Below are 23,981 nucleotides of genomic sequence, written 5' to 3'. Positions count from 1 at the left end.
GAGATTTCAGAGTAAAGTTATTTCAGCACAAAAAACCCATTATGCGCTCCAGATGGTAGGGCCCCTAGGCTCTATGATGTATTGAAAAGATCTAACACTTCTACTGACTAGCTGGATAATTGTAGACAAACAGTTTAAAGTTTGTAGACCTTAGTTTCCTCATGATGAGAGAGAGAAAGGGATTGATTGATTGATTCCTGACTGGCATTTCCTAAGGCTTGTTTCACTGAATCCCGGTCCCTTAAAAATGGATTTTATAGTCAAGGAAGACGAGGAAGCACTTCATAATTAATCCCTACCACCTCCCCAACCCCAGAATCATGACCTAAATTAGCATACTAGAGGTTTTGAGAAGAAAGACTGAATAAAACTATTTAACAATGTTCCCCAAATTAATTTAGCCACAGAACTCCTTTTTTGCTTCGTATCTGTTAAAAGGCTTCAGAACTTACAACCTACAGAGAATGTTTTGGGAAATACTGTAGCTATCAGTTACTTGAAACAATTAAGTTACTCTGATTTTGGTTAAAGTTTTTAATTAAATGATTCAAAGATACTGTACCTGCCAAGATACCTGTGGGGGAAAAACTCAAATGTGATCACTTATTGCTCTTCATTATCTGTTGGTAGGAGGAAGTCAATATGTGAATGCTTTATTCCTAAATGTTTATTTATTTATTGTGCGTGAAAAGCATCTGAGATCAGCAGTAACTGGCTCTAAGCTGGGCACTGTGGTAATTGCTTGGGACCTTAAGGTGTCTCTGTAGACTAACATTTTCTTACAACTGATATATATGTTACTGAAAAGCCATTGAATTGTCAATGTAGATTTAGATGTAAATGCTAGTTAAAAACCAGGTTCATAACTAATGATATGAATCAATAATTATATTTCTCTTTTATTCTTAGTAATGCAGTATGGGAAAGGCAAATCATGTTATTATAGATTCCTCACCAAGGGACAACAGTGGATTTGGCTTCAGACTCATTATTATATCACTTATCATCAGTGGAATTCCAGGCCAGAATTTATTGTTTGTACTCACACCGTAGTAAGGTAATAATTCTTTTATAGAATTTCTGAATTATAGAAGCACTGATAGTGACATTGGCAATGAAACTTTTAGGCATGACTTAAGAGTTACAGTGATCTTTTTCCTAATTTTTGATACATGTTTTCATTAAAATTTTGTTAAATCTACTTACAGGCATTAGTTTTATTAAATCTACTTACAGGCATTATATAGAAATAGAATACAGGTATTGTATTATGTTTTAGAGCAGAAATTGTAACTATCTTTTATGTACTGAAGTCAGTCATGTAAAAGGAACACTGGAGTAGATCAGCGTACTTTTCCTTTTTTAAATTCTTCTTAAGTACTGTGTAGTTACAAATCCTTTACAGCAGCATATAAAAACTCTGAGATACCTAGATTAAGATAGAAACTATAGATGTGTTCTAGGATTGTACAGTGCATAGCAAATAGTCTGGAGTCCCTGGTGAATAAGTAAGACCCCGTAACAAACAAGCAGTGCAGCTCTGCAGTATTGTAAACAAATGATTAGGCACTAAAATTATATTTTTTCCCATTTGTAGTTATGCAGAAGTTAGGGCTGAAAGACGACGGGAACTTGGCATTGAAGAGTCTCTTCCTGAGACAGCTGCTGACAAAGTATGTATCTTACAGTTTAAAAAAAATTATTTCTTCCTAATGAAAGGCAAGACTCAATAATTTATAGGAAGATTATTTTTCAAATGTTTCATTTCTTCACTTGTGACAGGAATATAGTTATATTTTACTTTTTTTAGTTTTAATATTTTAAAACCTGATCTGCTTCTAAAAAAGATTTGAAAAGCCTCCTATTTAGTGAGAGACATGTATGATCTCACATTTAAACTGCTGCTTACTAATTGCCTGCAATGTGCAAGGCTCTGGCTAGGTTCTTTATATGAATTATGAAGTATCACTTATTCCTGAGACATCCTTATCTTTTAGGTAATATTCCTGTCTTGAAAATGTTGACACTGAGGTTTTAGTGGGTGTCAGGGGAAGCCTTCCCTAAAGACATATGGCTGGAAGCTATAGTCAGAATTTGAAATCTGGTTTCTCTTTTCTTTATGTCAAGTATAAGTATAGTATATTAGGTACCTGTTACTGTGTAAAAAACCTAATGATATAAAATAATACACATTTATTATCTCATAGTTCCATAGGTCAGAGTTCTAGGTGCAGTTTAGATTGGACCTCTGCTTATAATTGGTCATTTGGCTGCAATCAAGGTGTCAGCCCAGGGTTTTCTCACAAGGCTATAGTCAACCTGTCTGCAGGGGCCACAGTCATCTCAAGGTTCAGCTCGGGCAGAATTTGTTTCCAGGCTCACTCAGTGGTTGTCAGAAGGATGAGGGTCCTCATGAGCAGTTGGACTGAGTGTCTTGGTTTGCTGGCTAACGGCCTGAGACAACCTTCAGTTCATTTCCAGGTAGCCATTTCTATCAGAGGAAGCATGTAAGAGATCCAGGGAGAGAGAAAGACAGTAAGATGAAAGTCAGAGCCTTTTGTAACCTAATCACAGAAGTAATATCCCATCATTTTTGTCTGTTAATTAGAATCAAATCACTAGGTTCAGCCTATACTAAAGGGGAAGGATTATACAAGGCGGTGAATACCAGGAAGTGGGGATCCATTTGAGGTAGGTCAGAAGTTCCCCACAACAGTTGTCTTTGACCCACAGAAAATAGTGGAATGAAAAGAATCAACAATAAAAAATGAGTTAAATAAGTAGCATGCCAGGGTTAATATGGGGAGTATTACTCAGTTTTTCAACAAACCTTATTACGTACTTTCCACAAGTTAAAAGCCAGAAGGTACTAGACATGGCTCTAGATGCTCATAATACAGCAGTGAATAACCCAGAGAAGTTTTCTGCAATCATGGATCCCATGTGAAAGTTATTTCAAAGAGACTTTGATACTTAGAGGAAGAAGATCCAGTATATTTTAGTAAAACACATTTTCTGAGAAAAGTGCTTAAATCTAGAGTTCTTTTGAATTTAGGACAGTTATAGAAAGTTAAGTAATTGATTGTTCCTCCTTGCTGCTGCTTTTTCTCTCATGCCAGTGTCCAATCCTAGTAAATTAAACTAGCCCTACTTCCAAAGTATACTCTACATATGTCTTGTGTTTTCTTTTGGCCACCACAATTCTGGAGTTAGGGAAGAGGTCCAATTGACAGATTTTTGAGAAACTTTAATGTGTGGGTGGGTTTTAAGGTCATGAATTCAAATATGATCACCAAGTGAATGAATGGAAAGAGAGTGAGAGAGACCAAGGGCTAAGCACTGGAGCACTCTATTATTAAGATGTGAAAGAAACAAGGAAGAACTAATCACAGAGGAGACTGAAGGGAAACATCCAGTGAGGTATGAATAAAACCAGGAAAGCGAGTTGTCCAAGAAGCCAAGAAAAAGTATGCCCGTGAGGAGTGAACAGTCACCTTTGTCAGATTCAGCTAAAATAGGTTAAATTAGATGAGCACTGAGAAGTGTGCACTGAGTTTAACAAGTATTCATTGATTGATAAGAAGAGGTTAGGTGACCAGGGATACAGGGGTGCTGATGCATAGGGGCATGTGCACCCCAGTGTTCACAGCAGCACTCTCCACAATAGCCAACACATGGGAAGAGCCTAAGTGTCCATCAACTGACGAATGGATCAAGAAGATGTGGCTTATCTATACCATGGAATACTACATGGCAATGAGAAAGAATGAAATCTGGCCATGTGGGGCAACATGGATGGACCTTGAGGGTGTTATGCTGAGTGAAATAAGGCAGAGAAGGACAAATATCACATGTTTGCATGTATAGGAGGATTAGGAGGAACTTGACGGAGGAACAAGGGGGAGATGAAGGGGGGAGATGGTGGGGGAAAGGGAGAGAGGCAAACCATGAGAGACTCTTGAATGCTGAGAACAAACTGAGGACTGATGGGGATGAGCACTGGGTGTTATATGGAAACCAACTTGACAATAAACTATTAAAAAAAAAAAAGAAGAGGTTGGGTGGAATAATAATATGAGTGAAAGCCCGATTAGAGTGCGCTTAAAAAAGAATTTTTTAAAAAATTTTTTATAGTTTATTTTTATTTTTGAGACAGAGAGAGACAGAGCATGAACAGGGGAGGGTCAGAGAGAGAGGGAGACACAGAATGTGAAGCAGGCTCCAGGCTCTGAGCTGGCTGTCAGCACAGAGCCCAACAACGAGGCTCGAACCCACAAACTGCGAGATTGTGACCTGAGCCAAAGCTGGACATTCAACTGACTGAGCCACCCAGGTGCCCCAAAAGAGAATTTTCTGGGACAAGGGTAATTAATTAGAGACCATGAGTAGGGAAGGTTTTCCTATAAAGAGGAGAGGAGTGGAACAGTAGGCTTAAAAGCAGTTTTTGCTTTTTAAGGTGGGAGAAGTAATAGCATGTTTGTATACTGATAAGAATGGTCTGATGGAGAGAGAATTACTGATTGAGATAGAGAAAAAAATGCTGGAGCAAAGTTCTTGAGCAGGTGAGAGAAGATGGGATCCAGTCCACAAGTGGACAGATCAGATTAGGCTTAGTTAGCGGAAAGATCATTCAGTGATAGAGAGGTTTGGCAGACTATGACCTTTAGGTCAAATCCGGTTCTCTGCCTGGTTTTGTAACACTCACAAGCTAAAAGCATGGTTTCCACATGTTTTTAAGTGATTGAAAAAAATCAAAAGAAGAATGGTGTTTGTGACACATGAAAATTATATCATCAGATTTCCATAGCTACACTTAATCATGTATATATTGCCTATGTTTGCTTTTTAAAAAAAAATTTTTTTAAGTTTATTTTTGAGACTGTGCAAAGGGGGGGGGGGAGAGGAGCAGAGAGAGGAAGAGAAACACAGAATCCGAAGCAGGCTCCAGGCTCTGACCTGTCACCACAGAGCCTGACATAGGGCTCGAACTCATGAATCCTGAGATCATGACCTGAGCCGAAGTTGGATGCTTAACCAGCTTAGCCACCCAGGAGCCCCTGCCTATGGTTGCTTTTGTGCTGCAACAGCAAGTTGAGTAGTTGCAGCAGAGACTTTGTGGCCCTCAAAGCCTATGATATTGACTCTCTGACCCTCACAGAGAGCATTTGCTGACCCCTGATCTGTAGTGACATAAAGAAAGGCAGAATATATGAGGACAGATGTTGCTTGGTAGGTTGATATTAATAGTAGGAGTTTATATGAGTGAAATAAGTCACACAGAGAAAGACAGATACCATATGTTTTTACTCATATGTGGAACAGGAGAAACTTAACAGAGGACCATAGGGGAGGGGAAGGGGAGGAAAAAACAGTTAAGGAGAGGGAGGAAGGCAAACCATAAGAGACTCTTAAATACTGAGAACAAACTGGGAGTTGATGGAGGGTGGGGGAGAGGGGAAAATAGGTGATGGGCATGGAGGAAGGCACTTGTTGGAATGACCACTGGGTGTTGTATGGAAACCAACTTGACAATAAATTATATTTAACAAAAATTGCCATTAAACTAGATCCCATCTATCCATTAAAAAAAAAAAATAGTAGGAGCTTATAAGCAATGCTCAACAGTGAATCAGGAAGCAGAGTAACCAAAGAGTGAGGTTAGAAGAGTTGTTGGAGGTTTGAAAAGAGTGGAGCAAACGTTAAATTATTTTCTAGGAGGGGCACCTGGGTGGCGCAGTCAGTTAAGCATCCGACTTCAGCTCAGGTCATGATCTCAGGATTCATGAGCCCCATGTCAGGCTCTGTGCTGACAGCTCAGAGCCTGGAGCCTGCTTCGGATTCTGTGTCTCCTTCTCTCTCTCTGCTCCTCCCCTACTCTTGAATATGTGCTCTCTCTCGCTCTCTTTCTCAAACATTTAAAAATTTTTTTATTGTTTTCTAGGAGCGTAGGAAAGTGAACAGGCATGGAATAGATTAAAAATTGGATTTAAACAGCATTGGGATTTTTCCAAGGGAGTGTGGTAAAGGGAGATTAGGAGCAAGAGAGTTGATGATACCTGTAAAGGTGTGGTTATGATGATTAACTATGAATTTAAACTTGGTAAAGAGGGGAGAGAAGATATAAAATGAGAGACTGTTTGTGAAAATGTGGTATAATCATTGTATTTTATGTTCCATTAATGGATTATTGGAGTTGAGATACCGAAGAGAATAAGAAATGGTCGTTGAACAGGAGGATCTTTGAAACTGAGATTATGGAAAGTTTATTCTTAAACAAACAAAAAACTTTTATTTTGAGAGAGAATGCATGCAAGTGGGGAGAGAGGCAGAGAGAGAGAGAGAGAGAGAGAGAAAGAGAATCCCAAACAGGCTCCACACTGCAAGCCCACAGGGGCTCGATCTCATGAACTGCAAGATCATGACCTCAGTCAAAATCAAGAATCAGATGCTTAACTGACTGAGCCACCTAGGCACCCTGTAAGGTTAATCTTATCGGTAATGACAAGGTCTAGGATATGACTGTAGGAACGAGTGACTGAGGACAGGTGGAAATCAAGATCTTCTTCGAAGAAGGCATCAAGGAAGAGAGAAGACATGATGAGGAGCTGTGAATTGATACTGATGTTGATAACAGTGGAATTAAGAATTAGTTGAGGGTAGATTTAGCCAGGAGCAGAAATTTTAATACAGGTGCTTAGTGAGGAGTCACCATAGGGTCAGTAGATAACTGTACCAATGAGAGATAGCCATATTATGATAATGTGAGATTCTGGCTGTGAGTTTTGGAAAAGGAGAAAAGGGGAAAGTTGTGGAAAGAATAGGAGAAGGACTTCTGTTCCCCTCCAGAGCAGCAATCTGAAGGTTGTAAAAGAAAATAGCCACCACTTAAAAGTCCTACAAGGAAGTGGCGTTTTCTATAGACATCTAGCTTTTAATTAGAGCAAGCCAAGCAAATGGATGTTCAGAGATGAGGTTGAGAATACAGGAGATTTTGATGTGGTAGATAATATTCCGTTGTATGTGTATGCCACATTTTGTTTATCCATTGATCTAGCAATGGACACTTGGGTCGCATCCATCTTTTGGCTGTTGTGAACCATGCTGCTATGAACATGGGTGTACAAATACCTATTTGAGTCTCTGTTTTCAATTCTTTTGAGTACATATCTAGAAATGGAATTAGTAGATCATGTAGTAAATCTGTAAGTTTTTGAGGAACCATCATACTGTTTCCTATAGTAGCTTCACTATTTTAAATTTTCACCAGCAGTTTACAAAGGTTCCAATTTATCCTAGTGAACACTGGTGATTTTCTGTTTTGTTTTTGTTTTAAATAATAGTCCTCATGGTTATAAAGTGGTATCTCTGCTTTAATTTGCATTTCCCTAATGATTAGTGACATTGAGCATCTTTTCTATTTTTTTTTTTTGCATTTTGAAAGAGAGAGCGGGAGAGAGTGTGTGCACGAGTTGGAGAGAGACTGAGAAAAAGGGAGAGAGAAGGCTGACTGGGCAGAGCCTCACATGGGCCTCAATCTTAGGAACTGAGATCATGACCTGAGCTGAAATCAAGTGTCAGATTGAGCCATCATGTGCCTTGAGTATTTTTTCAATGTGTTCATTGGCCATTTGTGTATCTTCTTTGGGGAAATATCTATGCAAGACCTTGTTTTTTAATTGGATTGTTTGGGGTGAGGTTTGCTATTCAGTTGTAGGTTCTTTATGTTTTCTGGGTGTTAATTCCTTATCAGAAACATGTTTGTGAATGTTTTCACAACATGGGCTGCCTTTCCAATGTGTTTGTAGTGTTGTTTGATGCACTTTTGTTGCTTGTGTTTTTAGTGTCACATCCAAGAAGTCATTACCCAATCCTGTGTCATAAAGCTTTTCCCCTTTTTTTCCCAAAAGTTTTAGCTTTTACGTTTAAGTCTTTGATCCATGTGAGTTAATTTTTGTGTATGGTAGAAGTTAACATCTGTTTCTATAAATAGAGAATGAAGTCAAAAATTTCTGGCTAGAAAACAGAAATTTTTATTTCTTTACCTAATATTACACAGGTAAATATTACACAGATACCTTTGCCTTGTTGTGGGTAAAAACTGATTTGGGGAAGGAAAAGTAGCCAGTGGTTATATTGCTAATTTGGGATATTTGAACTAAACTGTAGGAAAACATTTATTTTACTCTGTCTCCTTAGAGCCAAGATTCTGGGTCTGATAATCGTATAAACACAGTCAGTCTCAAAGAAGCCTTGGAAAGGTTTGATCACAGCCCAACCCCTTCTGCTTCCTCCCGGAGTTCAAGAAAATCATCTCACACAGCAGTCTCAGACCCTTCCTGTGAGTACCCTATCTTGAGAGCAGACTTTCTCTCAAGAGAGAGTTTCTAAATTGTTAGTGGTGTCAGCATTTTTCATCAAATGCTACTTTTATTATTTTTTTCACATGGAAAGATTTATTGTAGTATTGTTTGTTAAAAAGCTAGAAATACTCTTTTTAAATTTATTTTTTAATTCAAGTATAATTAACAATGTTATATTAGCTTCAGGTGTTCAGTATAATGTTTTAACATTTCTATACATTATTTAGTGCTCATCACGATGATTATACTCTTAATCCCCTTCACCAGATTAAGAAACAAATGAATAAAGGAAAAAAACAGACAAAAAACTAGACTCTTAAATATAGAGAACAGACTGGTTGCCAAAGGGAAGGCAGGAGGAAAAATGGGTAAAATGCTCTTAAAATGATTAGTTTTACATTTCTGAAATCTGTTAACTTTTCCAGTGAGCAATAGGCACATTGCTCACATTTAACAAAGAATTGTTTCTAAAGTAGCCTGTGAAATATTTAGGTAGTACTGTTGGTATTATTACATTGCTTTTAATCAGCCCTCAAAAAACAAAGCAGAGCAGTTTATTCCTTTTTTACTGGTAGAACCAGTCAGTGTTCTTTAAGTTTGCTCTCTGAAAGTTTTTTTTTTTTTTGAGTTCTTGTTTTTAATGATGACTTGCATAGTTATCATTGAATTAGTAACCTTTTATTTTTTTGTTTAAAGAGTTGAACACTGTCATTTCCCAGAGCATTAAAACTACGTAAGGAAAAGGAGTTTGTTGGAACCACTCAACGCCATGCATAGAACATTAAAGAGGTTAAACCTAGAATTCCTGAAATCTTAGGGAAAAAAGTTTCTCCTTTGTAGCTTTTTGTAAAAGAGAACTTACACTTTTATGTTATACTTTTAATGGAGTGAGGTACAAAATGCATCAGTTGTAAAGCAGTACATACTCATTAGCATAGTGATGAATGTAAAATTAGGAATACATTGTTAAACCTCAAAATCTATTCCTGAAACCTAAAGTAAACCTTTAGTTTACTGCAGGAAGAACACTAAAATGAGATCTGCCCTCTTAAATATTTAACCATATAATGCACTATTGTTGACTGTAAGTACAGTGTTGTAGGGCAGATCTCTAGAACTTATTCATTGTAGTAAATTGAGACGTTATCGATTAGTAACTCCTTATTTCCTTCTGTGTGCCTAACCCTTGGCAAGTGCCGTTCCACTCTTTGATTCAATGAATTTGCCTATTTTAGATACCTCATATAAGGGAGTCATGCAGTACTTGTTTTTACATCATTGGCTTATTTCATTAAGCATAATGTCCTCAAGATTCATCCATGTTGTATATCTTGCAAATTTCCATCCTTTTTTAAGGTTGAATAGTATTCCATTGTATGTATATTACCACATTCTGTTTTTCCATTCACCTGTCAGTAGACATTTAGATTGTTTCCACATCTTGTCTATTGTGAATGGTGCTGCAGTGAGCATAGGAATGGAAATATCTCTTCAAGATCCTGATTTCAGTTCTTTTGGGTAGATACGCAGATATGGAATAGCTGGATCACATGTGATAGTTTTATTTTTAGTTTTTTAGTTATTACTGTTTCCCACAGTGGCTGTACCATTTCACAGCTCCACTAATTTTAACGGTACAGGGGTTCCAATTTCTCCACATTTTGGGCAGCACTTTTTTCTTTTTTTGATAGTAGTCACCTTGACAGGTATGAAGTGGTATCTCATTGTAGTTTTGATTTGCATTTCCCTGATGATGAGTTGTGTTGACCATTTTTTCATATGCTGGTTGGCCATTTGTAGATCTTCTTTGGAGAAATGTCTATATTCAAGTCCTTAAGGCATTTTTAATTGAGTTATTAGGTTTTTTTATATTGAGTTATAGGAGTAGTAACCATTTTTAAATTTAAAGTTTTCCTGTTTCAAATATTTACTTTGTTCTTAAGAAAAAAGTAATTTAAATGAGCCATCTTATTGTCCTAGACTTCACTTTTAGTAAATAATTTAGAAAAATAACTTAAAGATGATTTTTATTCACTGAAATCCATTTTGAGATTAATCTTTGGAAATTTTATTTTATAAAGTACTAACACTGTTTTGTTTTTGTTGACTGACATCAGCAACACCAACAAAGATCCCAACAGATACTAGCACTCCTCCCAGACCGCATTTACCAGCTCATGAAAAGATGGCACCAAGGAGGTCCTCATTTAGTAGTCAGGTAACTCTTCAGTTAGTATTCTTCTGAATACAGAGTTATTAAAAGGGAAAAAAAATCACCCACATCTTTAAAATTCATTAATTTGTTATCCCTTTCTATAAAGACCAACATGACTGTTGATAAATAACGCTCAAGATCTTTCCTTTTTGTGAAGTAGTTCTCAAACATATGCTCTTGATTTTTTACAGGCAAAACATTAGATATTTCTTTTAGTTAGTAAAAGTTAATTGGGGCACCTGGGTGGTTCAGTCATTTGAGTGTCTGACTCTTGATTTTTACTCAACTCATAATCTCACGGTTCATGAGATCGAGCCCCTCTGTGCTGTCAACGCAGAGCTTCTCTCTCCCTTTCTTCCCACCACCAAAGTTTAAAAAAAAAAAAAAAAGGTTAGAGCCATTTTATATTTAATTTCTAATACCAATCGCTTTCAGTTCTGTCATTTAACTTTTACTGAGAGCCCATGCAAGGTAATGTGGCAGATGTCTTAGAAGATACAGGATACATAGGGAATAGGTGTGTCCAGGGTAGAGGGGGAAACATGCATGCCTGTACTTGGCTTAAAATGCATGAGGCAAATTGTAATTCAGTTATAAAGATGCCATGGTGGTATTTCTGGTGAAACTACTTGTGGATGGGTATAATTGTCACTCATTATTTTTTATTTTGCTCCTAGTCCATAAATTCCCAGTCTCTTGGTCAGTCGTTAACACAACCAGTGATGTCTCAAACTGCAAATTTACCAATTCCACAAGGCATGTCCCAGGTATTTTTTGTTTGTTTGTTTGTTTGAAACAGTTGAGTATTTTAAAATGATCAATGGTTTTTAAGCTAAAAGAGATTTTTTTAAAAGATATACTTTTAGAGCAATGAATCTCATCTGTGGGCATTTATAATGTCTGGGGGATATTTTTGATTGTCAGTGATTATGGGGTACCACTGGCCCTTCATAGGCTAGGGATGCTAGTTGTCTTGGAGGATTCATGACAGTTCTGTACAACAAAGAATTATCCTGCTTAATATGCTATAATACCCCCACTGAGAGACACTACAGATAGAAATAGATATTAAAGATGAAATATAGCTGTTCATTTTGTTCCTCCTATGGGATATTGGAAGAATCAAGTAATTTTATTCATATATTCATTCATATATAGGGCACTTATTGAGTTCTTGAGATATTGCAGGTGCTAGCAATACTAATATATATACTGTAAGACATTATTATACCTAGAAGGAATGACAGATAACTACAGTGCAGTATTGTATAGCCTGCCCAAGGTATGTAGGCTGATATGTGAGCACATTAGATGGACTCTTAATGCAGCCTGAGGAAGTAAATGAAAACTTTTCTGGAAGAAATGTTTGCTTGGGCTCAGTCCTGAAGGAGGCTTAAATATAGAAATTAGCAAGACGAAGAAGTAGTACAAAATTGACACTAAGTTACTTTTGATTAGAAATTCCTAACTTTTAATTCATGACTCTGTATTCATTCAGTGCCTCAAACACATTAAAAATACTAGGTAGTGGTAAAAATTAACCAGGCTGTTTTCTTTCATGTTAAATGTACCTTGACTTAAAAGAGTATTTCAACAAATGATAGTTAAGAATAAGTAAAAACATTTTTCTAGAAATACGTTTATCTTACGTGGTTATTATTTAAATTATATATAATTTTAGTTATTATATGACACCTGTACAGGTATATTGACAATGTTGTAAGTTACCTAAACACCATAATCCTGACTCCCCATAACATATCATTATATATGGTGCTTAAATATTATCTGTAGTTGCAATAGTTTTTATAGTCCTCAAGTGCATTTTATTCTGAAGGTTAACAGATTTGTTATGTAAATATTTAGACATACTTTCAATATTATTAGTTCACTAATCTCAAGATACCAGATGACTGTTTCTTAACATTTAATTTTTTTTTTTTAATGTTTTTTATTTATTTCTAGGAGAGAGAGAGACAGCGTGAGCAGGGGAGGGTCAGAGAGAGAGGGAGTCACAGACTGAAACAGGCTCCAGGCTCTGAGCTGGCAGTCAGCACAGAGCCCGACGCGGGGCTCGAACCCACGAACCTCGAGATCATGACCTGAGCGAAAGTCGGACGCTTAACCGACTAAGCCACACAGGCGCCCCTGTTTCTTAACATTTTAAAGGGATATTTTAGGGGCGCCTGAGTGGCTCAGTTGGTTAAGCGTCCGGCTTTGGCTCAGGTCATGATCTCATGGTTCGTGGGTTCAAGCCCCACATCGGGCTCTCTGCTGACAGCTCAGAGCCTGGAGCCTATTTCAGATTCTGTATCTCTCTGTCTCTCTCTCTGACCCTTCCCTGCTTGCTCGCTCGCTCTCTCTCTCTCAGAAATGAATAAACATTTTTAAAAATTTTTTAAAATGGATATTTTAATAAAATTTAATAATACCTATATCAAAAATTTTAATAAATATTCAGACCTCATATTTTATTGAGTGATAAAGCCAAACACTTTGCCCCTCTTAGTTCTAAGATTTTATTTCCTGTTGTTCTGCCTTTCGGCCTTCTCTGTTTGTATCTTACTATTTGCATTTATAGAATTGCAAGAAATCCTTTAAGTAATGACAATATAAAGTTTACTCAAAGGCGGGGCGCCTGGGTGGCTTAGTCGGTTAAGCATCCGACTTTCGCTTGGGTCATGATCTCGCGGTTCGTGGGTTCGGGCCCCGCGTCGGGCTCTGTGCTGACTGCCAGCTCAGAGCCTGGAGCCTGTTTCAGAGTCTGTGTCTCCCTCTCTCTCTGACCCTCCCCTGCTCATGCTGTCTCTCTCTCTCTCTCTCCCCTAGAAATAAATAAAACATTAAAAAAAAAATTTAAAAAAAAAAAAGTTTACTCAAAGGCATAAATAACTTTTGTTAGGATAAAATATATTTATATGACATAAATAAAACATTTTGAATATTTTTAAGAGACATAGAGAGCTGAGGTACAAATTGGTAATGTTTTCTCATACCTGGTGTAATCTAATGTAAGATATGATTATTGTCAACTTTAGAAGTCTGAGTTGTGTACTTTTTGAAAAGTAATATTCAGTATCCTCAGCAGAAACTTTTGAAGATAGAGGAAAAAAAAGTTTTTGGGAGGGCATTTCTCACTTTTAGATGCAGTTCACTGTGGGAGGCTATTTTAAGATTAAGGCACATTTCCAATAAATTAAATTTTTTTCTGATATACTATATCCTATGCTAAATATTCATAGAAATAATTAAATGAGCCTATATAGACCTAAGTGATGAGTCACTAAGTGTGGCTAAATTTCAAGCAGTAGTAAATAAAAGCTGCTTATGACTCAAGTAAAACATAGTGAAATAAGATTGAAAATCCTGAAAGTAGAATAACTGTATTTTCATTCTTGTCTGCACTTATTCATTCATAATTGCTTAGTCTTTAAAAGCCTACATTTTGTACTTGTCTGAGAATAGTTTCAGTAGAAAATAGGAGGGGTCCCTGGGTGGCTTAGTCGGTTAAGCAACCAACTTCAGCTCAAGATCATAATCTCACAGTTTGTGAGTTCGAGTGCGGTGTTGGGCTCTGTGCTGACAGCTCAGACCCTGGAGCCTGCTTCGAATTCAGTGTCCCCTCCCTCTCTCTCTGCCCCTCCCCTGCTCGTGCTCTTTCTGTCTCCAAAATAAACAAAGAAAAATTAAGAAAAAGAAGATATGAGTAAAAACATGGTTAATTATCTGTTAGATTTTTATAACCTTCAATTGTGTATAAAGAGGGCATTGTAGGGATAACAGAATGTGATATGAATAGCCCTGAGAACAGACTACTTTTTCATTTGTTAAATGGTAATTTAAGTAACTTGTTCTAGGAAATGGTAGAGCTACAATATGATCTCTGGTTTTCTAATGCCAGTTTGTACTTGTAATCGGTCAAGATCTGGTCAGAAGTCAGAAGCCATACCAGAAATTTGAATAGGGTTAATATAAAAAATTATTAACTGGTAACAGGAAATTCTAAAGAATACAGGGATAATGGGATGTAGGGAGCAGTCACCAATCATAAGTGAAAAGGAGAGTACAGCATGCAAAGAAAGAACAACTTGGAAAACTCTTCCAACCTCCTAAACTCTTCTTTCTCCAGGCCAGGTTGAAACTCACTTCCCATTGGGGCTGGTGTGGCTGTAGCCACTGGAGGAGAGGGAGGTTCACTGAGGTGCCAGGGACCAGGTCTGGAGGGCAGGAAACCATCTGCTGGGGCACCAGCAAAATTTGTTGGGGAGCTTTCCCTAAGGATGTCAGTGGGACTTGCTGGAAAGCCACCTCCCTTTGCAGTATCCCTCTGGATACATCTATTGACATGACTAAATTTGCATCCACTGACAAAGGAGAATGTTTACAGGGTTGAGCTCCAGTAGCACAAAGCTAAGCAAAGGTGGGTGAATTAGGAGCCAGAGGCAATGTATTAATAATTGGCATAACATCCTTAGCTCATGATATACACGTTTATTTTTCACACTGCACACTTATGAAGATAAGTGATTCTAAAATATGTTACACTTTTTCCAAAAATGGGACTTCAGTTTCAGTTTTCAGCTCAATTAGGAGCCATGCAGCATCTAAAAGACCAGTTAGAGCAACGGACACGGATGATAGAGGCAAACATTCATCGACAACAAGAAGAACTAAGAAAAATTCAAGAACAGCTTCAAATGGTCCATGGTCAAGGGCTGCAGGTAAGTTATTATTGTATTTGAATACAAACAAAGCATGTCATTCACATTTTGGTTTCTTAGGAAAATTGACTTTTCTTAATTAAAAATGAGATGTAAGAGATACATTTCATCAATTTAGTTCAGTAAATTCTCATTGGTTACCTACTAAATATGATTGCATTTATAGTCTGATTCATTTCTAAGAGTATTTCCATCAACATCCTTGTTTCTCCTTGTTACTAAAAATAAAGACTATAATAAAAACCCTCCAGGGTTTTGATGGTTTCCTGTCTTACATGTAGGTCTTTCATCCATTTCAAGTTTATTTTTGTGTAAGGTGTAAGAAAGTGGTCCATTTTCATTCTTCTGCATGTTGCTGTCCAGTTCTCCCAGCACCATTTGCTAAAGAGACTGTCTTTTTTCCATTGGACATTGTTTCCTGCATTGTCAAAGATTAGTTGGCTATACATTTGTGGGTCCAGTTCTGAGTTCTCTATTCCACTGGTCTATGTGTCTGTTTTTGTGCCAATACCATATTGTCTTGATGATTACAGCTTTGTAGTAGAGGCTAAAGTCTGGGATTGTAATGCCTCCTGCTTTGGTTTTCTTTTTCAATATTACTTTGGCTATTCAGGGTCTTTTGTGGCTCCATAACAAATTTGAGGATTCTTTGTTCTAGCTTTGAGAAGAATGCCAGTGCAATTTTGATTGTGATTGCATTGAATGTGTAGATTGCTTTGGTTAGAATTGACATTTTAACAGTATTTGTTCTTCCAATCCAGTCCATGAGCATGGAATGTTTTTCCATTTCTTTGTGTCTTCTTCAGTTTCTTTCATAAGTTTTTCTATAGTTTTCAGCTTACAGGTCTTTTACACCTTTGCATCTATTGACAGGATCATATGGTTCTTATCCGTTCTTCTATTAATGTGATGTATCATGTTGATTGATTTGCAAATATTGAACCAGCGCTGTGGCCCAGGAATGAATCCCACCTGATCATGGTGAATAATTCTTTTAATAAGCTGTTGAATTTGATTTGCTTGTATGTTGTTGAGAATTTTTGCACTCATGTTCATCAGAGATATTGGCCTGTAATTCTCCTTTTTAATGGGTTCTCTGTCTGGTTTGCGAATTAAGGTAATGCTTCATAGGATGAGTCTGGAAGTTTTCCTTCCATTTCTATTTTTTTGGAACAGCTTGAGAAGGACAGGTATTAACTCTGCTTTAAATGTCTGATAGAATTCCCCTGGGAACCCAACTGGCCCAGGACTCTTATTTGTTGGGAGATTTTTGATAACTGATTCAATTTCTTCACTAGTTATGGGTCTGTTCAAATTTTCTATTTCTTTGAGTTTTGGTCATGTGTGGGTATTTAGGAATTTGCCCTTTTCTTCCAGGTTGTCTACTTTGTTGCCAAAAAAATACTATGGTAATTGTTTCTATTTCTGAGGGAATGGTTGTGATAAATTCATTTTCATGAGTGATTTTATCTATTTGGGTCCTCTCTTCATTTTGAGAAGTCTGGCTAGCGATTTATCGATTTCTTTTATTTTTTCAAATAACCAACTCCTAGTTTCATTGATCTGTTCTGTTTTTGTGTTTTTTGGGTTTTTTTTTTTTTTTTTTTTTTTTTTTTTTTTTTTTTTTTTTTTTTTTTTTTTTTTTTTTTTTTTTGTTTTGGATTCTATATTGTTTATTTTAGCTCTGGTCTTTATTATGGCTCTTCTTCTGCTGGCCTCTATTGTTCTGCTTGTAGTTCCTTTAGGTGTGCTGTTAGATTTTGTGTGGGGATTTTTCTTGTTTCTTGAGATAGGCCTAGATTGCAGTATATTTTCTTCTTCATGCCTTTGCTGCATCCCAATGGGTTTGTACTGTTGTGTTTTCATTTTCATTTGTTTCCATATATTTTTTAATTTCTTCTTTAATTGGCTGGTTGACCCATTCATTCTTTAGTAGGATGTTCTTTAACCTCCATGCATTTGGAGGTTTTCCAGACTTTTCCTGTGGTTGATTTTAAGTTTAATAGCATTGTGATCTGAAAATGTGTATGATGTGATCTCAGTTCTTTTATATTTATTGAGGGCTGTTTTGTGACGCAGTATATGATGCATCTTGGAGAATGTTCCATGTGCACTTGTGAAGAATGTGTATTCTGCTTTAGGATGAAAAGTTCTGAATGTATCTGTCAAGTCCATCTGGTCCAGTGTGTCATTCAGAGCCATTGTTTCTTTATTGATTTTCTGTCTAGATGATCTGTCCATCTCTGTAAGTGGAGTATTAAAGTCTCCTGCAGTTACCACATTCTTACCAATAAGATTGCTTATGTTTGTGATTAATTGTTTTATATATTTGGGTGCATCTGAATTCGGTGCATGGACACTTATAATTGTTAGTTCTTCTGGATGGATAGACCCCATAATTATGATATAATGTCCTTCTTCATTTCTTGTTACAGCCTTTAGTTTAAAATCTAGTTCATCTGATATAAGTATGGCTTCTCCAGCTTTCTTTTGACTTCCAGTAGCTTGATAGATGTTTCTCCATTTCCTCACTTTCAGTTGGAAGGTGTCCTTAAGTGTAAAATGGGTCTCTTGTAGACAGCAGATAGATGGGTCTTATTTTTTTTTATCCTTTCTGATACTCTGTGTGTTTTGATTGGAGCATTTAGTGCATTTACGTTCAGTGTTATTATTGAAAGATACAGATTTAGAGTCATTGTGTTATCTGTAGGTTTCATGATTGTAGTGATGTGTCTGGTCATTTGTGGTCTTTGCAACATAGCATTCAGAGTCTCCCTTAGAATCTCTTGTAAGGCTGGTGGTTTAGTGGTGATGAATTCCTTCAGTTTTTGTTTGGGAAAACCTTTATCCCTCCTTCTATTCTGAATGACAGGCTTGCTGGATAAAGGATTCTTGGCTGCATATTTTTCCTATTCAGCACATTGAAAATTTTCTGCCACTCCTTTCTGGCCTGCCAAGTTTCAGTAGATAGGTTTGCTACTACCTTTATTTGTCTACCCTTATAGGTTAAGGCCCATTTGTCCCCTGCTGCTTTCAGAATTCTCTCTTATCTTTGTATTTAGCCAGTTTCACCATGATATGTCATGCAGAAGATTGATTCAAGTTATGTCTGAGAGGAGTTCTCTGTACCTCCTGGATTCCAGTGTCTGTTTCCTTCCCCAGATTGGGGAAGTTGTCAGCTGTGATTTGTTCAAGTAAACCTTCAGCCCCTTTCTCTCTCTCTTCATCTGGAACTCCTCTGATACAGATATTGTTCTATTTCATTGGGTCACTTAGCTCTCTAACTCTCCCCTCATGGTCCAGAATTTTTTTTATCTTTTTCTCAGCTTCATCTTTTTTCATAATTTTATCTTCTATTTCAACTATTCTCCCCTCTGCCTCTTCAGTCCTCACTGCCACGGCCTCTAATTTATTTTGCACCTAATTTACATCACTTTTAAATTCATCATGACTATTTTTTAGTTCCATAATCTCTGCAGCAATAGATTCTCTGCTGTCTTCTGTGCTTTCTTCAAGCCCAGCGATTAATCTTATGACTTATTCTAAATTCTTGTTTAGTTATATTGTTTATATCTGTTTTGATCAATTCTTTAGCTGTCATTTCTTCCTGGAATTTCTTTTGAGGAGAATTCTTCCGTTTCATCATTTTTGCTAGTTTTCTGTTCCTTATGTGTTTTAAAACTTGTTATGTGGCCAGCACCTGTGAGCACTACTATATTAAAGAGGAGTCATATAGTATCCAGGCCTGGCCCTTTAGGTGATGTTTTTTGGAGTGTGGTACTTGCTCTCTGTTGCTGTGACTCTGGTTGCTTTATCTCCCTACTCATAGTGATATTTTGGACTCTCCACCTGGTATACTTAGATTTGTTTGCTGAAGTAACCCTGTGGCCAACCAGGTTGTCCCTGGAGACATTCTGCAGCCCAGACTCTTGGAATTCAAAGTTCATTGGCCTCAAAACTACTGTGTTTGAGGGACAGAGGAACTTTGGGCCCCCCTACTTCTCCGCCATGTTGGATCTCTTCCAGTCCACAGGCTTTGAGTAGCACTGGGCTAGAATAATGCTAGCTAATGAAACAAGTGGTCCCCAACACATAAACTGTTCAAACAAGTAGAGGTTTTGAAATTTGTAACACTTTTTCTGATCATTGGAAACATGTATAGGGTTAGGATAACTGGAAGAATGAATATGAATTATGTTCAGTAATTATTTATTGCTAATTATTCATTCAGAATGACTTAGGTCATCCTGATATTTGCTTTTAAAACTTAATTTGTAGAGGTGCATGGGTGGCTCAGTTGGTTAAGTGACTTCAGCTCAGGTTATGATCTCATGGTTCAATGTGATCTTTATTTTTAAAGATGTTTTTACAGCAGTCAACCCCTGGTTTGAATTTTGGTTCCGTTCAACTTTCTTCTGGAAATTCATCTAATATCCAGCAACTCACACCTATAAGTATGCAGGGCCAGGTCGTTCAAACCAACCAAATTCAGAGTGGAATGAACACTGGACACATTGGCACAACTCAGCATATGATACAACAGCAGACTTTACAAAGTACATCAAGTCAGGTAATGGTATCAAGTATAGTGGGTTATGGAATGCTCAGTGATTGAAATGTATGCTATTGCTTCAACAAAAATGAAGGTCTGTCTGGCATAATTGGATATTTTAACCTTTAACAGTAATAAATAGATAGTTTAGTTTAGTAGCCCCTGGCTGGTTCAGTAGAGCATATGACTCATGATGTCAGGGTTGTGAGTTCAGCCTCACCTTGGGGTTGGAGTCTACTTTAAAAATAAATAAATAAAATAATAGCAAGGTTAGTTTTGAGGGTGATCTTTAAAATATTTTGTACAAAATTGTTAAGTTGTTGATGTTAAATGCTTTCAGTATTTTGACATTTTAAAATTTTACAGTTGGGGCACATTGATATTTTAATCAATAGTCTAGGAAATTTCATGTGAATTCCAGGAAATTTGATGCAGGTAATTGTTATACATCTGTGACTATAAATCCCAAGACTTCAAATGAAATCTGTAAAGATGTCTAATGTCAGTCACTTCAGGCACTTAATAGAAATTGCTCATCTATATTTTATTTCATCCCTGTTAAGATCATGCACCTTTTCTAAAGTCATACCTTATATTCAAGCAAGGATTGAAGACTAATTCATTCCCAGTTACTACGGGTCTTTTTCCTTTGCATTAGATTTCTCCCAAATAACAAGTCCTGGCTCTTCTTTTCCTGTCAGCCGTTGTTAGAATGATGGTAATATTGGATGTGTATTTACTGAAAAAAATGTTTTTGTTTAATTTATCTATAAAATCTTCTGTTTTCTAGCAGAGTCAACAAAATGTACTGAGTGGGCACAGTCAACAAACCTCGCTTCCTAGTCAGACACAGAGCACTCTCCCAACCCCGCTGTATAACACTATGGTGATCTCGCAGCCGGCAGCCGGAAGCATGGTCCAGCTTCCATCTAGCATGGCATCAAACAGTACCCAGAGCGCCGCAGGGACTACATTCACTCAGGACAGACAGATAAGGTGCTTGTCATATTTCATGAGTTGTTCCAAAGTTATAAAATTTGGTTAGTTAGAAAACAGTAATTTGATTTTTAAAAACATGATTTTAATATGTAGCTAACTCCCACCAGAGTTCTTGAATTAGAAATAAAATTGCAGAATATGTCTATTGTTTAAGGACTTTATAATAAATGGATAACAACAAATTTTGTTCCCTATCCAGAAATGTTCCAGCAAATATTAGAGTCTAATATCTACAGCACACTGTTTTATGAGTTTTGTGACAGGCTTTCTCTGACTGTGAAACTTTTCATCGTTGCAGTACAAATGTTGATGAGTTTTCATGCAGTAACTGGGGTTAAGGTGGATACTACCATAGTTGATATATGTCATGGAATAAAACTAATTTACCTTCCTTGAGTTTGTTGAGTACTAGGTACTCAAAATACACTATCTCCTTTAGTTCTTTTTTTTTTTTTTTTAATGTGTATTAGGATTTTTTATTTCCCAAATAAGAAAAAAGTGAGTTTATAGTAATTTGGTCAAGGGCTTATAGGTAGCTAAGGGGGTGATGAGCAGTTTCTGAATTTTAGCCTGGGTATCTGATTTCAAAACTCAGGTCCTTAAATTTATAGTACACTAAACTTTTGTGGGCCATAAACAGCCGTTTATGACTTATTTTAGTGGGCAGTCCAAATAGCTGACATAGAAACAAATATTTTGGGGGCCCTTGGGTGGCTCAGTTGGTTGGGCATCCAACTCTTCATTTTGGCTCAGATTATGATCCCAGGGTCCCCTGTCAGGCTCCTCACTGAGCGTGGATTAAGATTCTCTCTTTCCTTCTGCCCCTCTTCCCAGCACACATGCATGCTCTCTCTCTCTCTCTCTCTCTTTCTCTCTCTCTCAAAACAAATTAAAAAAACCAAAGTATTTTGAAGAAATGCCATTATTTCATATGTTGGGAAGCTGTCTTTTAACAACTATACGATCTCTATAATCTTAAAACTTCTATTTTAAATATTTTTTATTTTTTACTTATTTTACTGTAATATAAGTAGGTTACTGCTTTTCTAATTTTGTTGTTGTATCAAACTGTGTAATGGATTTTGTTAAAATCCAATAATTTCCAGAGAGTAATGAAGCTGCAGGATCACAGAGGCAGTGAGAGCAGGGAGAACTCACTGCTTCTCTTTGGAACTCAGTTCCTCAAGTTAAGTCCAACTTTTAGCTCGGACATTCTGAAAGGAGGTATTATCAATGTACTCCATAGAAATCTAGAGACCTAGTTTTAAAACCTTAGGAAAAATCCATTAATCTAGAATGCTGATGTGCATTTTGGAGGACACAATTTAGCAACTATTTGTAGAACCTTTTTTTTTTTAAGGGGAACATCTGTATTTCCGCAAACATTTGAGTGCCTACTAAAGTGAGTATGGCTGGCACATTCCTCATCCCAAGAGAATGATCAGACTAGGAAGCCATAGAAAGTTAAGCAGATCAGTATTAATGGTATGATAAATACTTCTTCCTAGGTCTTTAGAAAGAGTAAGTGAGCAGGTTTATGGATTGAGGCAAACAATGAACAGAGGAGTGTGGTCAAGGCAAGCTTCACAGAGGAGGTACTTGGCCTGAGTCTTAGAGAGTTTGGCTTTGGGTGTACATGTAATGGGGAGTCTCAGGAGGGTGTTCTTGGCAGAGGGAACAATATATACAAAGCCATAGAAGTGAGAGTTAAGCAGAAGTAGATTGAAGAATGTCTTTTGGTGCCAGAGATAGATGCAGTATTCTCATCGCATTTTATCAGTGAGCAGTTTGGGCAATTCAGATATTTATTTCTTTTAAGATTACAGAGAAATGAGCGTTTAGTACTTCTGCACCTTAGACACTTTACAAATGTTACTTTTTCTTTGGGCATCATTCTTCATATGTAAATATTTTGTTCTTCTATACATATTTTTTGCATTGAATAATACATTTGGCCCTGAAGTATATATAAAATAGAGTGTTTTATTTTCAAGACTTGGTATGGATTCAAAAATAGATCCTGGTTGTTGTATGTAAGTGATGAATCACTGAATTCTGCTCCTTAAATCAATATTGCACTGTATGTTAACTAAAATTGAAATTTTAAAAGAAAAAAAAGGACAAGAAAATAGACATATTCTGCCTTGTGGAGACCACATAAATGATAAAGTGCATTTGTACTAAGTTGAACACCATTATGTACTTTCCACAGTTTGTAAGTACAGTTAGGCTCCGTTCCCAGCTCAGTTTTCTCACTATAGTAACCAATGTGAGCAGCTAACTTCATTTCATAGACGAGGCAAATAGAAGTAATGTTAGTTCCTGAACAGACATCAGTTTTTTTCTTATTATTAACATAGAAGAAGGAAGGTGGGAAGGGAGCAAATGTTAGTGAATTCTAATGTGGTAGGTACTGTGCTGTATTGATAAATTTATAAATTGACAGTACTTTTATTCACTGTTGGAATGTCATTTAATTTTCATTTATGTTTATAAGATACAATTTGCAGTGTAAATATCTTTTGTAAACCTAGGGAGGTTTTTAAAAATCCCTCATGATGTGGTTTATATATACAATGAAATACTACCTGGTAATGAGAAAGAATGAAATCTGGCCATTTATAGCAATGTGGATGGAACTCGAGGGTATTATCCTAAGTGAAATAAAGCAGAGAAAGATACCATATGTTTTCACTCGTATGTGGAACAGGAGAAACTTAACAGAGGACCTAGGGGAGGGGAAGGGGAAAAAAATAGTTAAGGAGAGGGAGGGAGGCAAACCATAAGAGACTCTTAAATACTGAGAACAAACTGAGGGTTGATGGGGGGTAGGGGAGAGGGGAAAATGGGTGATGGGCATGGAGGAGGGCACTTGTTAGGCTGAAGTAGAAACCAACTTGACAATAAACTATATTTTTTAAAAAAAATCCCTTGTGATAGCTTAGCTTTAAGTTTATTCATGATTGGCAAAATGATGTGCGTTTTGGAGGACACACATATCTGACTCCCAAGTACCTGGTAATTTTATAAAAAAGAAAAAATGTATTTTTTAACATGTTCAGAACTTTTTTCATTGTGATAAAATACACATAAAATTTACCGTGTTAACTATTTCGACAGTTTATTCGCATTGA

The 23,981-nt window shown here is 36.8% G+C and overlaps 1 protein-coding gene across 5 annotated transcripts in view; it reads left to right on the top strand.

Moving 5' to 3' along the window:
* The window catches only part of CLOCK (clock circadian regulator), a 145,475-nt gene that overhangs the window by 107,531 nt on the left and 13,963 nt on the right, over window positions 1-23,981 (top strand). For 4 of the 5 annotated variants that reach the window (XM_039249027.1, XM_039249025.1, XM_039249026.1 and 1 more), the window contains 8 exons: window positions 910-1,057; window positions 1,598-1,673; window positions 8,197-8,338; window positions 10,478-10,578; window positions 11,253-11,342; window positions 15,144-15,296; window positions 19,657-19,866; window positions 20,639-20,844. In XM_039249027.1, coding sequence (XP_039104958.1) covers window positions 910-1,057; window positions 1,598-1,673; window positions 8,197-8,338; window positions 10,478-10,578; window positions 11,253-11,342; window positions 15,144-15,296; window positions 19,657-19,866; window positions 20,639-20,844 — 1,126 coding nt within the window. The remainder of the gene's footprint in view (window positions 1-909; window positions 1,058-1,597; window positions 1,674-8,196; window positions 8,339-10,477; window positions 10,579-11,252; window positions 11,343-15,143; window positions 15,297-19,656; window positions 19,867-20,638; window positions 20,845-23,981) is intronic. The other variant, XM_039249028.1, reaches the window with a different exon arrangement.

The sequence above is a fragment of the Hyaena hyaena genome, unplaced genomic scaffold, assembly GCF_003009895.1.
Source record: "Hyaena hyaena isolate Hyena2069 unplaced genomic scaffold, ASM300989v1 scaffold_329, whole genome shotgun sequence".
Classification (NCBI taxonomy): Eukaryota; Metazoa; Chordata; class Mammalia; order Carnivora; family Hyaenidae; genus Hyaena; species Hyaena hyaena.
This window is presented reverse-complemented; position numbering and strand designations above follow the sequence as displayed.